Below are 16,693 nucleotides of genomic sequence, written 5' to 3'. Positions count from 1 at the left end.
GCCCTAGATTAGGGAGGGGGAGAAAAAAGCCAAAGAATGTCGAGCCCGGGGTTGCTGTTTGGTTGTTAAGGGCGGGGAAGAGTGCTCGCATAGCCGTGTCGAGGGTCTGGAACTGGAAAGGGTAGATATCTGAGAAATAGGGGTCTGCAATGAACCCAATGCTTCAGGAGTCTAAAAGGACGTAACTGAATCAATGGAACTGGCAAAAGCAAGTTAGACATTCCCCGGCGTGATTAATTAGTTGATTATATTGCATAGGCAGATCTCATAGGTTCGGGTTCCTATCGACGCATATATTATAGGTTGTAGTAGCGAGGTTGAGGTCGTCATGATTTCGTCAGTTGGATTCACAGGAAATAATATTGTGAAAGATACCGGTGGCCCCTTATCATCCTTCAAGGCTCGAGCGAGATACGAAGGTTGCAGAGGTTGCGAAGTAACCCCCTATAGCCAATAGTAATTTAGTTGAGAAGAGGTACTTAATATATAAAGAATTATTAAGAAGATTATCTGGCGTTCTAGTATTTTTATATAACTATCGAGTCGTAAGATAATCGATGCACAGAGTTAATGCACGGACCGTATACATGTACCTAGGTAGTATACCTTTTACATACATACCTTATGTATGTACATATATAGGTAAATCCTAGGTAAGTACGTACCTACCTAAGTACTTTGTACATCATATGTGAAAAGCTACTAGCCACATCAGCCACTCATAGCTCTATCTAAACCGGGTCTTACTCTAAAGCCAAACCATTTTATTTTTATTTTTATTTTTATTTTTTCTCTTTGAACCCGCTGTACATAAGCCAAGGCCTGTTCATACTCCATACTCCATACTTATGTAGGATGTACCTGGTTAACTAAAATAAATTCTCCAATCATTCAAACAAACCGCGACGAGGCGACACGCGCCTTTTCCAACGACTATCCAAATCTCCGACCCAAATAACTCGGGCCATCTCCCCCATACAGCCATACATCCCATACAACCCATAACAACCCATAACAGCCCATACTACCTATTCCCAATCGCGATCGAAACTGGTGTTGCACGCTTAAACGGTGGAGCTACAATACTTTAGTTCCAATCATTCCAAGGAATTAAAATCAAAGTAAAGCAGAATAGAGGCATAATAAGGCCCTTGAATCGGGGCCAAAATAGTCAAGATGCAGACCGGCTACCGCCCTTACCCGCAGCAACAGGTGCCGCCGCAGCAGCAGCAGCAACAACGTACTCCCCATTCGGCCGGACAGCGACGAGGAGGTATTGGTATGTGACTTGATTAACAAAAATATCTACTCTTTTTTTTTTTCTTCTTCTTTTATATATATTCGTTTTATTGTTTCTATGCTCTTTAAATATTTAAATTATTCGCGATTTAATAAAACTATCAGAAAACCAGCAAATCCAACAAAAAAAAACCTCTTCCACCCCTCCCCCCTTCTCCCCCTTCTTCCCCCTTCCCTCCAAAGCATCCACACATTGGATCCACTGACCATTAGTTTGGACTCTTACCACTCCTACCTACATACATACATATGCCAATCCACTACCTATGCATATACATACACGTCGTGTACCTACAGTTCACTACTACTGTTACTTCTCCTTTATTATTGTTGTCTAGCCAAACTTTTCTTAGGTTATACTCTCTTCTCCCCTCCCCCTCCTTTCCTCTTTTTAGAGATTCTAACTAACCCCTCTGTTGTGTCTGTAGGTCCTATGATGTCGTCCGGTCCTCATCATCAGGTTCCCCTGACTCAGGCGCAAATCGCCCAGCAGCAACAGGCCGCCGCCATACAAGTCGAGATGGCTAAGCGGCGCAGCCGCAAGCCAACCGATAAGAACCTTCCTGATAACATTGACGACTGTGCCGTCGGTGATATGGCGGTGAGATATCGAGAGCTTAGGGATTTCGAGAGAAGACTTGATGCAACTATGACGAGAAAACGCCTCGATATTGTCGATTCGGTAAATCGAAGCGTCAAGGTACGTGTGTCACATGTCTCAGCCAACATCAGATCTAATACCGACTAAACATTGCGTAGCGCTGGAAGACGCTTAGGATTTGGATTACCAACACCGCAGAAGATCAAGTCTGGCAAGGGAATGGTCTTGTCGATACGTTTGATTTCAGTTCTAATCTAGAGCCTACTTATCGCATCAAAATTGAAGGACGATTGTTGGATGACGACGATGATCTCGACAAGGATGATGATAGTGAAGATAATACGGGTGAATCCGACGACGCCGACCGCATGGACGAAGACATAAAACCGAAGGCGAAGTCTCCGAAATATAGATTCTCTCATTTCTTCAAGGCCTTGAGCGTAGATTTTCCTAGCAATAGGAAGGGTATCGACCAGGTTGTCGAATGGAAGAAGCCGGAACGTGCTGGTCCTTCGTCGAGTCTTCCCGCTGCTGCCGACTTCGACGAACTAACCTTCAAGCGGAGCGGAGACGAGAATCTTAATATCACGATCAATCTCTATAGACACGAGGAGCCTGAGCGGTACGCGGTTAGCCAGGAGTTAGAAGACATAGTTGACATGTCCGAAGCTACACGACAGGAAATAGTGATGGGGATCTGGGAATACATTAAGTTGATGGGGCTACAAGAGGATGAGGAAAAGCGCAATTTCCGGTGTGATGATTTATTAAGAAAAGTGAGCAATCATTATGTAAAAATTTATTAACATGTCCGGCTAACAAATGACTTCAGGCTTTTAGCATGGAAACGGGGTCGATTCCTAGGCTGCATGAATATATTACACCACATCTAAAACCCCTACCACCGGTCAAGCTTCCCTACACCATCCGACTGGACGAAGAGTTTCACAAAGACCCGCAACCGACCGTCTACGATGTCCGTGTCGCTGTGGATGATCCGTTACGCGAGAAGATGTCTTCGTTCCTTAGCAACGCTGGTTACGCCAATATGCTGAAGGAAGCTGCTTCTCTCGATGACCAACTTGCTATCATAATCCACGCAATTCACGTCTCCAAGGCTAAGCATGCCTTCCTAACGTCTCTTAGCGAGGACCCTGCTATTTTTGTAAGGGACTGGTTGAGTTCACAGAAGCGTGATCTCGATGTAATTATGGGAGAATCGATGAGAGGCACCGGTGAAGATACTACTGGAGACGAGTGGAGAAAGGGAGGCAAGGATAGCATCTGGTCTACCGTCAACGCTCGCGAAAGCGTTACGGTGATGTTGTCCAAGCAGTCTGTCTTACCGCAGCGATAGCCCCCAAGTCAATCTATGAGGCGTTTGGGAATCAAGAGGAAGGAGGGAGGGGGGGGAGGGGAGATGACTACCCGCGTGATAGTCAAGGCAACGGCGTATGGCGTGCTAGTTTATGGCTTAGGATTACAAGCTAGACTCGTAACCTCTTGGTATGTAGGTAGTGGGAGAGTCGTTTGAGGAAAAGAGGTTCTATATCCCTGTATTAGTAGAATGGGTTATCGGTGAGAAACCGTCTTAGGGACTGGGCCTCAAAATCAACATGATCAGGAGACAATCTACGGTCGCTTTGGGGGCTACTACAACCTTTGATTATGGTCTTAGTACAGCAATTTCATAATAAACCGATATAACATCCGTTAATGAGCATTCGACTACATGATACGTTATTGTTTTTATGCAGGACGATAATTAGCCTCGGTTTTTAATATCTTATCCCCGAGGACTTTGGCTTTAAGTCCTGGAGTTTCACCCCTCAGGGCGTCCTTTTATATACATGATATTTCCGAACATTCCACTCTAGTTGAGCTTGCTGCCTATATAAGGTAGGTAGGTACATAGGACACGCCTCTTCTACTATATTCTAACGTTCCTCATTGTTGACAATCTATCTACAATCAAATTGAACTATACGAAATAAGATGTCTGCCATCTTCAAGAAGGCCAACACGGCCGTTATTACGGGCGGAGCGTCGGGAATCGGCCTTGCGCTGGCACAAAAATGTGTCGGCTATGGCATGAGAGTCCTCGTTGCTGACTGGGACTCCGAGACTCTGGGTAAAGCTGGCGAGACGCTCGGGGGCGCTGCGAGTACCATCCGTATGGATGTGAGTAAACTGGAGGACTGGAGTGGGCTTAAGGATAGGGTTACAAAGGAGTTTGGAGGTATGTTATATTTGCTACTAATAATACAACTAGTATATGTTTGGTATAATACTAGAATGATACTAAATGTACCGTACATAGGCCAGATCAACCTCCTAGCACTCAATGCCGGGGTCGGAGGCAAAACAGCCTTTGAGGGCGAGGGAGCGGATCCGGCGGCGTTCCAGAGGATTCTCAATGTCAATTTCTTCGGCGTTGTTAACGGTACCTTGACTCTACTACCGCTTATCAAGGAGAAAGCCACCGCCTCCTCTGACTATAAGGCTGCGATTGTTATCACGGGCTCTAAGCAGGGCATCACAAACCCACCCGGAAACCCGGCGTACAACGCGAGTAAAGCGGCCGTCAAGTCCCTAGCCGAACAACTGAGCTTCGACTTGCGGGCGCAACCTAACATAAGTACGCACCTACTAGTTCCCGGATGGACTTGGACAGCACTAGCAGGCGCGGCGCCCGGGCGAGAGAAGCCGGACGCCCCCTGGACGCCAGCACAGGTGGCGGATTACCTGGAGAAGAGGATGGGAGAGGACAAGTTCTGGATCCTATGTCCGGATAACGATGTTGATGAGGAGACGGACAGGCGGCGGATGTTGTGGACGGCGGATGATGCGGTGAATGGACGGTCGCCGCTGAGCCGTTGGCGAGATGAGTATAAGGATGAGTTTGCTGCGTGGATGGCGAAGAAATGAAGGGCTAGCAAGCAAGTACTAATTTGCTTAAAGGGTTTGGATTACTTATAGGGGTAAGGATCATATACTATGAATGATACTATTTTATTAGAATCCGTAGGTCAGTACAACCCCGTTTTATTAGGAGAGTGACTACCAAAAGGAATTATATCCCTACAGCAAGAGATGCCATATCATCGAACTTCATTATGTGTCAATATTTTAATGTTTTATTGCGATTTGTCCTTGTTTGTACTTTCGTTTGTCTGGACATAACCTAAACGCCTAACTACATGCACGCAATGATTGCCAATGACGGCTGCTTGGTACGTCTACTGTTCAAGCCTGATATCTAAGAGCCCTTTGCTACTAAAGCAAAGAAAGAAAAAATTGAACCGTGGTTGAAGCTATTTATGGATATATGCAACACCTGGGTCTGGACCGGACCCCACCCCGATTCCGTCAGTAGTACCCCTAAACCGCCAACTGGCGGGTCGGGGGAACGGGGTTCGGGGGCATATTCCTAATCTGCTTGATGAGGAACTCGCGCTCGTCGATGAACTGTTCGTCGTCGGTACGGTCCTCGAGGAAGTGGGAGAGGAAGTTGAGGAGCTTCTCGCGGTTCATAAGTAGGATCTTTTGCACGGCGATGGACTTGTGGGGGTTGGCCACGAAGACCTTGAAGACGTGGAAGCCCTCGTACTGCACCATCTTGCGGTCGCTGCGTAGCAGGTTCATGCAAATCTTGAGGTGCTCCCCGCGGTCGACGTACGCGGTCATGACGTTGTAGTTGGACCGGTCGAGTAATATCTCACCGAGCAACTTGATCGACTGCCGTTTTGTCACGTAGCTGTTCGACTGTACAAGTATGTTATTGTACTTGTCGAAGAAGAGCTCAAAGTTTATCGAGAGGTACCGCGGCACAAGCTCTTTATGTTTCGTTAGAAGTTCCTAGAATGGCGCCTGTTAGACAAGGTCTTATATATAGTCTCGCATTTCGATATTATAATTGGACATACTCTGAATGTTGTGAAGGCGTCAGCAGCAACCTCAAATGAGCTTTTATCGATCCAATCGAAGAATCGCCAAAAGACTCCGTTGCCGCTCTGTGGTCGTTCCCTATCAATTGCCGTCACACCCTTCAAACTAGAACCGGGCTCTTCCCCATCGTCGTATAATATAATGGCAGCGGCTGCTTCATTTTTAAGAACCTCACGAAGTACAGTACCCGCGGGCGTTGCGCTCTCCTTGTGGTCGTAACCTCGACACAGCTCTAATAAGATTTGAGGTTTATTATTCACTACGTAACTCAATGCGACTGGATCTGTCTTTGGCGACGCTGTGGGGGGTCGGAACCGAAAGACGTATGAGAATATAACTTGGGTATCTTTCCGAGACTCGAAGGGGAGGCGGTGTAGGGTTTGAGCTAACAGAAGGAGAAGGTCCTCTTCTATCAGACCTGTAACCAGCTGGTATACTTGCTCTGGGGTACTATCTATGTCTGTGATCGAATATGTTAGTATTGTATGATAGGTCATGGTTTTGCGCGAGGGGTGAGGAGGCAAATACCTGGTGTTCCTTGGAGTATGAGCTTCATCTGACTGAGCACCTTGGCAAGCTCTTCGGCCTATAATAGGATAGCTAGTTAGCATATTGTATAATTGGTATGGTATTAGGATTGGGAAGCTGGGCTTATGTACTTTGCCAGGGGCGTCGAGTTTGAGAACATGGTCTCTTGCTTGCTTGGGAAGATCCAGTGCGTTAGTCCTGGTTCTGCCCCTCGAAAATAAGAACGACATGGTTGTGATAATTAGAATTCGAATTTAAATTTGAATTCGAATTCGGTAAGGTAGTTTTATAAATTCCTGGATCGTAGGTTTATTATAGATGTTGGATGTTGTCTGCTGTGTGGCATGAATCGTAGAGTAGACCTTAATAGGAGACGGGGCGGTTTTAGGTCTAGGTATTTTACTCAACCAAGATCGTCATTATACTCGTTCAGGCTAATTGATTCGAAGATGCCCGACGTCGTTATCCCAAAACTTGGTCTACCTTGGTGGTGAGGCCCGAATGGTGCCATGTGCCATTTGCTGCTTGCTGCTTGCTGGTAATTGTTTATCGTAAAATCCGGGGATCGGAATGTTTATTTACGGGGCGGATAACCTCAGCTGAGGCCCTAGGCTAGCGTCACTTATGGATACCTACATCCTATGCTTATGTACCTCGGTGTGGGTATCTTATCTTTAGTAATCGAATAACCCTTGGTTATACGGATCCGTAGATAATAGATAAATAATTTAATTATTGATACTTTCATATTTTAGATTTTAGATGGAGGGGCTTTGAAGAGCGATGTACGTCATTAACGTTAGGACCTATGTACATATCTTCCGTCACTTCTTCGTCTCTCTACCTTAGGAATCTAATGTATTAATTGATAAATACAATCCGAAAACCTCGATATTATTGCAATCATCACCTAACCTGTTTTGATGCTTTCTATCTTCCCTATGAGTTCCCATGATTTTGAGAAAGATGTAAGATGGATCATATTACTTACCAAGACACAATCTTTTAACTTAAGAAACTCATTGATGCATTTATCTTTGTGGATTGCGTTATAATCTCCCACGATACATTTTCCATAAACTGTTGCCTATAAACCGCCGTTAGCTTTAATATTCTATAATATAGGATGTATATTGATTTATTAAAAGTATATATATGTATTACCTCGGTAGAGCATCGTGAAACCGCAGTAGCGAATTTCTGAATTGGTCGTTGACGTGCTGGCATTTTCTCTAAAACACGCTGGTAACAATTGAAGCCGGAGTCTTTACAGGTTTAACCGTTTTGGCCAAGTTCTCGCTGTCAAATACTTGTAGTCGTCTTGTAAAGTTATTTCTACGCCAATATTAGAATATTCCCGAAATGTATTCATATGTCATATGCAATAAAAAGATATAATAACCGTTTGGTGTATGCCGCAGAAGGGCGTCAAAAAAGGTGGCGCACCCACTACCAACGCATACGAAAGTATTATATTTCAAAAAAGTTATTCTATACCCAAACCTACCTTTAAAAATAAAATAAAATTATTATAATAAAATTGAGCTATTAAATTATAATCGGATGATTTTTTACTATTTATATTACCTTAAGTTGGTACGTAATTATAAGTTATATTATTATTATAAAAGTATTAAATATTAATATAAAACCACTTCTATTTAAGGGCTTATTTCCCAATCTTAGACTAAATGAAAAATATAGTAAAATAGGCCATTATCAAGGCTATCGAATAGTATATTTTATAATTAATCTAGTCTTAAATTGGTTGAATTATAGCTGTTGGAAGTTAGAGTGTTTTTGGTGTATTTTGGTAGGAAGCGCCACCTTTTTTGACGCCTTTCTGTGCCGTTACATAACTGGAGCCCCACTCATGCAGTTTCCCAGTTTCTCAGGTGGGGGTTGGGTCCGAATATTTCGATAACGCGACGCGATGAACTTCACTTCTATCTTTCAATCAATCAATCAATCAAATCAGTTATCGCAAACAATTCCAAGTTGCCTATACCTACTGCAATCTCACTTTTCTTTGCTAAATTATCATATTTCCTTATCAATTGTCTCCTTTTTTTAGTCATGCTCCTTATTTGCAAACTTACCTGCGATTAGCCTTTGCATCGATCTTATTTCTCGAAATAATTCAAAGAATTAAGCTCAAGTAAGACGATGCTCGGACTTACGAATATCGTGACTCTGTCGCTGCTCTATCATGGCTCTCTCACATAGTCGCCAGTCTTCGACCTCTTCCGATATTTCTGATGAATTTTCCGCCCCGGAGTCTATCCTTGAATCCATCCCCGAGTCCACATCTCACCGCTCCATGGCTCCGCCTCCCATATCTTCTCCTCAAGTCCTAGCTATGGAACGCGATAGGTATTCTGATGAAGGTAGGGTTTTCATTTCTTAGCTACACAGTTCCTTAATTTGCTAAAACACACCTTTTATAGATATAGGTATTCTATACGAAATTGTGCTCAAGGCTGAAGAGATCTTATCCGAGCTCACGCCTTCGTCTCGTCTACCAACTCATGCCCTGTTTAAAGCTTATGATGAGATTCTTCCAAGGCATAATCTCGACCCGGACGAAGACCAGCTTATCAGCAAGCTTGTGTTCCGGGTTGGAGGTGTTAAAAAGGCCATTTCGCTTAAGGAGAAGTTCAAGGTAGTCATGTCGCAGATGGAAATTACTGTTCAAATGGATGGTTCTTCGGCGTATGAAAGCGATGCTGGTGAGGTTTATATTGATCCTGCCTCCTCTGACAAGTCCCTCGGTTTGATCAATGGTGATCATGTAGGCGATGATTATATTATCCTAGAGGACGACAATGATCGACGTTTACATAACGCAAACAACCAGGCTGACTTGTCTGTGATTGAACAACACCTCGAAAATAGTGCAATCGCTTTTCGTAAGAAACACCAGAATAAATTCTCTGCTACGAGCGCTCTTCGGCAATGGCAGAAAAAGTCAGCATTCATTGCCAACATTTGCCATCAGTTCGATGCTGCTCGGCAGGCCGACTTAGAAGAGGATGTTGGGACGAAGTTCGAAATTTGGAGAACTATCGCTTCTGAAGTGGACAACGTACCGCCCCAATATCTGCCCCCTAATGTATATTCAAAGCGGATCGAGGGGATCGCTGTTCGAGCCCGTGACATCCATGTTACTAGAACTACACTGAGATGTTGGCGGCAAAGTGCGAAAGAGGAAGGCAGCAGGGTCCGGAAGATCGAGGAGTCATCAGACCCTTTGGAGCGTGTAGCGGCAAAGGCGCATAAATATATGATGCTATCCCGCGCCTTCGCAAATTGGTCCAATCGGTGGGAGGAAGAATCTGAGAAGGCACAGATGGCTGCTAAGGTCTATGAAATGAGCTTGAAATCTAAAGCATTTGGTCTGCGCCAGCGTCTAGGCGACAATATTCACGAAAACGGTTCTCATGATCCTCACTTCGATACTTCTCCCTCTGCTGACCCTGGCAGTTCCGAAAGCGCGCCTGAAATTCCTCTGGTTAGTGATAATGTCGGATTTAATATCGCTGTCGAGCCTTCTGGTTCATCAAGTACTGCAGTCGGAACCCATGAGAAGGAATCTCCTGAGGCTCCTACAAGAAATGCATCTTCCAAAAACGATCAAGTCGATACAATGGATGAAATGGACGAAGTCACACTACTTGCGCGAAGGCATATTCTCCGCATGCGCTACTATGATGCCTGGGAGAAATACACAGCGGAAAATTTACAGAGAGCCAGAAAATTCCGCGCAGAACAGCAAGATGGCCACATAGCCCATGCGATTCCTATATGGCGTTCCCAAGCTAAAAAGGCTTCCCTGGAGCAGGAAACGATGCAATATAATGCGAAAAGATCCAGCTACTATAACAAGACTGTAAAAGCTCTCGACACATGGAGGCAACAGAGCCAAGGAAAAATGCATGGGCACGACGAGATACTTGAGGACTATGCCACACGTGCCAACTTCTACTATAAAACTACCAGGATACTACCCACCTGGCAGAATGCAGCTGAGCAAGCTATCGAACAGCAAGGAGTTCTCGAGCTTTATGCAAATAGAGCTGAATATTATTATAAGGCTACAAATTCGCTTCCCCTTTGGAGAACACAGACACAGCATATTGATCACGAGGGGAAAAAATTAGCGACCTATGCTCGGCGAGCCGATTACTATTATAAATCTCGAGGTGCTTTGTTGGCATGGCATGATATTTCCAAACAAAGGCGCAAACGGAGGTTAAAAGAGGCGCACTTGGAAACCCGTCGTATTGTGAAGAAAGGCATGGGAGGACGGTGTATTGCACAATGGCGTGAAAAGCTCCAGCCGAGCTTCGAGCGGCTTGAGGTGATGGATTTACTCCTAGAAGATGTCACCACGGACCAAGAATCGAAACAACTTATGGAAGCACTCGGAACGTGGCGCGAGAAGGCACAACAGAGGGAGGAAATGGGGTTAATAAGCGATGCAATGGTCGAGGGGAAATTTTTAGAGCAGTGGAGGGATCAATCAGTATATCATCAAGAGCTTGAAGTTGAAGCTAAGGAACATTGGAAAGAGAAGACGATGTCTCGTACGCTGAAAAATTGGAACCTTAGTTCCCTCCAAGTTCAGAATCGACCACTCATAGTGGCAAACGCGCTAGAAAAGAAGGACAGGAGACTGGTGCGAAATGGGTTTGAGAACTGGTACAGCCGAACAGCAGACAAGCTTGTTCCTATCGAGCTCGAGGATGGAAGCTATAAGAGTGTGGAACAAGTGGTAGAAGATGCTCAACATCAAGCCTCACTAAACCACGCGCGGGGTTTGTTGGATAACTGGAAAGCCGCCGCGAAGGGTAAGAATGATAATATCCAGCAAGAGACATACACTCCCACCCCGGGAAGACCGCGTCTCTTCCTAGGAGGCCTGAGTCTGCGAGAGACGACAACACCATTAGCACCCGTACCGAGTCGGAATTGGCGAGCTAGCGAAACGGCAGTGAGGGGGTCGGCAATCGCAGGTAGAGCCAGTCGTTCCGGTCGTGCCGCGAGGAATCTTAGGGTTTCATGGGCGCAATGATAGGGTTGGTCTGGTTGATAATATCATCGACGCTATGGGTATGGGTTTTTCTTGTTTGAAAGTATAATGGAATCTTACATGGAATAGGCGCAAATGGCATTTTTACATAGTGATACCCCTGAATCTGCTGGTTCGAAAGATTCAAAGATAGTTATAATAGAATATACAGACTTTTGAGCTGTGTGATTATATTGGTGTTACATAGGTACCTACACAACTATCTTTATTTATTTTATTTTATTTATTAGGTATGATTTAATTCTATCAATGAAAGGTCAATATTTCTCTGTAAAATAGTATATATTCGGAAAATGTATGCCAATAGAGTGAGAAGATGATGTACTACATAGTTATGGATTGCTGCATTCATTTTTTTAGATTGATCTTTCCCAGGTATGCAATATTGATGCTAATTATATTCATTAAAGTACCTTAGACAGGGATTCGCGGCCCGTCCCACGTCATACTGCAGCCGCAAACTGACGCGAATTACCATTTTCCATTGCAGCGACGACATCTGACAACAGGAGAGCACCTGACGTTTTTCCATAACCCCCGTTAAAGCTGTTAAAGCTGCATCAAGCTCAAAATATATGCGCATATCTTAAACTATCACTTACATCAATCCCTGCTAAATAAAAACGATGATCTATTCGTAGATCTACCTTTCACTTAAATCATTATTCCACCCGGCGCTTCACGATTCACGACTCTAAAATCTTTAGACATGTCCATATCGAGCTATTTGTGACGATAGTATGAAGGCAGTCCTTCCAGGTCAGCCTGAAGCTAGTCTTCAAGCTGTGTCGACAGGCTATTGGGATAATAAGCGCGTCATCGTTTATATTACCGGCAATGCCCTCGCAATTCTATCAGATCCCGAAACTATCATCCAGACCATATATGATAATGATGAGCGGAAATTGGATGCTGTATCCTTTGATGAATGCTCTGGAAAGATAGCTGCGTGCACGGATGCGACCGTAAGGATATATCGGCCTTTGAGCCATGGTGATGATGGTGGTTCGCCCAAGGTTATTTTCCCCTTGTTTTGTCAAAATAGCTATCGTGTAAAGTTGACTGATTGTATATAGTGGGCTTTACAAACGTCTTTTGAAGTCGATGGAGGCCCAACGCCCATAGCTCTTTCTTGGGGAAGCGCCGAGGAGCTTCTCGTTGCGCGATCATCTTTATGGCTCTACGATACGACGTCGACACCACCCTCTTGCCATTGGCAACAGGAACTAGCCAGCCCTGCCAAAGCAGCGAATCTATCTTACGACTCGTCTTATATCGCATCTATAGGATATCATGACCGCCTTGTAAAAGTGTGGCGGCGGCTGAACTTCAGTTCGGAAGAAATACAATTTGATTTTGGTTATCTTTCGCACCCCCGAGCCGTAACCAGTATACAATGGCGCAAACCGTTTCACGTCGATCAGACGATCGAGAATGTACTATACACATTTTGTGCCGATAATGTTATGCGCGCGTGGACGGGTGCAGATAGCTCTAGTCGCCAGTCGCTACTACATCACTGGGGGAAATTGGATCTAGCGGCAGCAGTACGGGATGAGCGCGAGACAGGTAAACAAATTCCAGTATGGGCCTTCATCTTAAGCCAGCGAGATCTCGCCAACGCTACAGAAAGAGCCGTCCAAGAGAGAGGGGATGGCCAAGAGAAGGAAGATGTCGCTCTTCAATACTTGCTCTCCATTGCCAATAGGGATACGGAAATTTGCGTCGTTTTCGATGGACGCGGAAGCATGTCCTCCTGGGCCTTAGAGAGTGTAAGTAACAAACTCAAGGGTACTAGTAACGTGGATAATGTCGCCTATGTCAAATCGAAAGACTTTGATTTCTTGGGCTCGTCCACGAAGGAATACCACGTCGAGATTCTCAGCTACTGTAACAAAAACTCAGGAAACCTACACATTCTATTTCATCACTTTGATGGAAGGATCGAAGTGTTCGAGAGCAGCATTGCTGATTTTCTGGACCCGACTTCCAAGGTTAAAACCCGACTAACCCCTCGTGCAACTTGGTCTGGACATTCTGCTTCGGTCAAGAAGATTGTACGAAATTTTAGTGGTCGTGCGATCGTATCAAGGACAGAGCAGGGCGAAAGTATTGTCTGGCGACACACTCCTGGTCCACTGCGAACAAAGCTATTACGACATAATGTCATCCCTGAGAAGCGACATATACATCGAATATGTTTAATTAGAGGAGGTCGTTTTGTCGTATTCCTGCACCATGAGAATATTTCTGTCTGGGATTGCACTTCATCAACGCATACGCTGCTTGCCGATCTCAAATATTACGTCCGTGGCAAGCCACTTTGTATCATCGTGCTTCCCCGTGAGCGGGTAGATGACGATTCGGTTGCACATATCGCAACAGTTACCTCGGAGCAAGAAGGCGTAGTTTGGGAGCTCAATCTGCCTATGGAAAAGAGTAGTTCTACCAAAACACACATTAATGACCACAAAAAGGGCCTTCGAGAGTTCTGTACATTCAAATTAGATGACGCTGGTGACCTGGCCTATGTCTTGCCGGTTGATCCCGCTGGTATTTCACATGCTATATCTGGTTTCTTAGATGTTTTTGCCCGGGATGTTGCTGTGTCGTACACTCACGGCGGCCGCGTTGAATTTTGGACTGCCAGAGTTTCCCAGGAACGAGGTCAAGTTGAATGGCTTTCGACATCGTCAATGGAGACTGGTATCCCAGAACCCGCATTGGTCAGTGGCAGCACGATGAAAAAAGCTGCTCTCGTGAATGCACAACGCTCAGAACTGACTATTTGGGATATTCGAGGGGCCCGGTTAGAATATAAGGAAGATTTTGAGAATCATAACCCAGTGCAAGATCTTGACTGGACGTCTACACCGGATTCGCAGTCAATTCTAGCCGTTGGCTTCCCATATCGCATCATCCTCATCTCACAGATGCGCTTCGACTATTTAAACAAAGGCCCTGCTTGGGCGCCGATCCGCGAGATTAATATCCGGGATTTCACACCTCACCCCATCGGGGACTCAACTTGGCTCAGCGATGGCAATTTAGTTATTGGTGCTGGTAACCAACTATTTTCGTATGATAGGACCTTTGAGATAACTGACCGATTGATCTCGAGCGCACGCGTACCTTACCGTAAACATGGGACTAGAGATCTGTTTAACATTATTCAAAGATTAAATGGGCCATTGCCAGTCTTCCACCCTCAATTTCTTAGCCAGTGTATACTCGCAGGGAAACATGGTGTGGTTCGGCGCGTGCTTCTGGCTTTAAACCACACGCTGAAGTATCATGTAGAGGGCGAGTCGATCGACGATTATCTAGGTCTGGATCCAGCGGATTTCTACCTACGTAAAGTAAGTAAGACGAATTTCACTTAAGCGTTAATTTGCTAAGCTTTTAGGGGTCAATGTCTATTGGCAGTAACGGCTCGTCCTATCTCATGTCCCAGATGTCATTCGATGACACTGATGAAGTATTCACGGAAGACATCGCCTCAGCTGTCTGCGAGAAGCTGCAACAAGTTACTATACCACAACTTTCTGGCCATGAGCAGATCCAATTGGTCGATATCGTTGAATGTGTTGGAGTTGTAGAAAAGCAGCGTCGCTCGATGGACGAGAATGGTGCTAGGTTCATGTTATTCTTCCGACAGCACGCGTTAAGAAAGGGCAGAACCAACGAAATTCACATGTCGTGGAGGGAAATCAACTGGGCTTATCATTCTACTAGTCAGGATATTCTGACGGATTTCGTGTCCCGTCAGTATCACGGCACTATGTTGTGGGAGAATGCTAGAGAAAGCGGCATGTTTATGTGGCTTACAGATGAGGCCGCCGTGGTAAGCTTGATCACTCAGGGTGTTGTTAATTTTTCATCTGATCTAATCAAATATGCAGAAAGCACAATTCGAAATTGTGGCTCGTAACGAGTACACGAAAAGCGAGATGAAGAATCCTGTCGATTGCAGTCTCTTTTATCTCGCCTTGAAGAAGAAAACTGTTCTTCAAGGTCTTTGGCGTATGGCGACTTGGAATCGCGAACAAGGAGCAACGCAACGGCTCTTGGCGAATAACTTCGAGGACCCAAAGTGGAAGACGACGGCTTTGAAGAATGCATACGCTCTCCTGAGTAAGCGTCGTTTTGGTAAATACCCCTATGCCATTCATGAAGCACGCAAGTACTAACATGAGATGCAGAATACGCGGCTGCCTTCTTCCTCCTCGCAGGCCATTTACAAGATGCGGTAAATGTTTGCATTAATCAAATCAAAGATATCCAACTCGCCATCGCTATTGCGAGGGTATATGAAGGCGATAATGGGCCCGTATTAAGGAAGCTACTAGAGAACGAGGTCCTGGCCCTTGCGGCTCAAGAAGGTAATCGCTGGCTAGCCTCATGGGCTTTCTGGATGTTAAAGCGGAGAGACATGGCAGTTCGTGCTCTCATTGTGAGTTGGTATCAAAGTTTATTTTACGATATAAAAAGCTAACCCCTTGAAGACGCCTGTCTACACACTATTAGAAACACCAGTCTCATCAGATAACTTGAAGGCGAAACTCTTCCTTACAGATGACCCAGCCCTTGTTGTATTATACTCTCAACTTCGACAGAAGACGTTGCAAACACTCCGCGGGGCATCTAAGGTAATGCCAAGGACAGAGTGGGAGTTTGTCTTGCACAATGCCAGACTCTACGACCGCATGGGCTGTGACCTCCTCGGCCTAGACCTAGGTAAATCGCGAAACTTTAATTTTACCCCCTTATTTAGCATTGACGGTCTCGCTAACTGCTATATAGTTCGCAACTGGGAATTTCTCCGGCATACTACACCGACGGCTCCAGATCTTGGCGGCGAGATCGATCCTAGGAAACTCTTACAACGCCGTAGCTCGTTAGTTGTCCAGGACATGCCTATGTCGCACGTAGCCCCGACCGATATGAAAACCGGAGGCCATGGCGTCAAGCCACCGCCCAGCGTCTTCGAGGAGCCTGATGCGAATTCGCTGCTGGATAGTTTTGGGTTCTGATGGACTCTCAGGAGGCTAGTTTGCGTGGAAAATCGGGAAATGCTGTTGTTCTAGTAGACGTATTACATTAGCTCTTGCGAGCTTGGATTTTTTCGTGTTTATAACAATTAAGCGAGTAAGACGTTAGTAGGGCGAAGCAGCGGGCGTTTTAAAAGTAAAAGTGTATATAATATGGATTAAATCCTCATAGCG

The 16,693-nt window shown here is 45.2% G+C and overlaps 5 protein-coding genes across 5 annotated transcripts; 4 read left to right on the top strand and 1 right to left on the bottom strand.

Moving 5' to 3' along the window:
- Positions 1 to 1,176: 1,176 nt before the first annotated feature.
- Positions 1,177 to 3,257, top strand: GL218_08720 (SWI/SNF and RSC complexes subunit ssr3; the record flags this gene model as incomplete). The annotated part of the gene is made up of 4 exons (XM_033585528.1): positions 1,177 to 1,279; positions 1,728 to 1,999; positions 2,059 to 2,676; positions 2,733 to 3,257. The coding sequence occupies 4 exons, from the start codon at positions 1,177 to 1,179 to the stop codon at positions 3,255 to 3,257; spliced, it is 1,518 nt and encodes a 505-aa protein (XP_033440509.1).
- Positions 3,258 to 3,895: 638 nt separating this feature from the next.
- GL218_08719 (putative oxidoreductase SadH) lies at positions 3,896 to 4,828 on the top strand (the record flags this gene model as incomplete). Its single annotated transcript, XM_033585527.1, has 2 exons — positions 3,896 to 4,139; positions 4,221 to 4,828. The coding sequence occupies 2 exons, from the start codon at positions 3,896 to 3,898 to the stop codon at positions 4,826 to 4,828; spliced, it is 852 nt and encodes a 283-aa protein (XP_033440634.1).
- A 453-nt stretch (positions 4,829 to 5,281) lies between these two features.
- On the bottom strand, positions 5,282 to 7,603 carry GL218_08718 (Conidiophore development protein hymA; the record flags this gene model as incomplete). The annotated part of the gene is made up of 5 exons (XM_033585526.1): positions 5,282 to 5,758; positions 5,827 to 6,308; positions 6,377 to 6,434; positions 7,368 to 7,463; positions 7,541 to 7,603. 5 exons carry the CDS (start codon positions 7,601 to 7,603, stop codon positions 5,282 to 5,284), a joined length of 1,176 nt encoding a protein of 391 aa, XP_033440633.1.
- Positions 7,604 to 8,585: 982 nt separating this feature from the next.
- Positions 8,586 to 11,450, top strand: GL218_08717 (uncharacterized protein; the record flags this gene model as incomplete). The annotated part of the gene is made up of 3 exons (XM_033585525.1): positions 8,586 to 8,763; positions 8,824 to 9,167; positions 9,234 to 11,450. 3 exons carry the CDS (start codon positions 8,586 to 8,588, stop codon positions 11,448 to 11,450), a joined length of 2,739 nt encoding a protein of 912 aa, XP_033440574.1.
- A 758-nt stretch (positions 11,451 to 12,208) lies between these two features.
- On the top strand, positions 12,209 to 16,501 carry GL218_08716 (Regulator of V-ATPase in vacuolar membrane protein 1; the record flags this gene model as incomplete). The annotated part of the gene is made up of 7 exons (XM_033585524.1): positions 12,209 to 12,484; positions 12,545 to 14,827; positions 14,875 to 15,312; positions 15,371 to 15,617; positions 15,671 to 15,921; positions 15,974 to 16,205; positions 16,272 to 16,501. The coding sequence occupies 7 exons, from the start codon at positions 12,209 to 12,211 to the stop codon at positions 16,499 to 16,501; spliced, it is 3,957 nt and encodes a 1,318-aa protein (XP_033440628.1).
- Between the last annotated feature and the right edge of the window lie 192 nt (positions 16,502 to 16,693).

The sequence above is a fragment of the Daldinia childiae genome (assembly GCF_008694065.1).
Source record: "Daldinia childiae strain JS-1345 chromosome Unknown Scaffold13, whole genome shotgun sequence".
NCBI classification, from domain to species: Eukaryota; Fungi; Ascomycota; class Sordariomycetes; order Xylariales; family Hypoxylaceae; genus Daldinia; species Daldinia childiae.
This window is presented reverse-complemented; position numbering and strand designations above follow the sequence as displayed.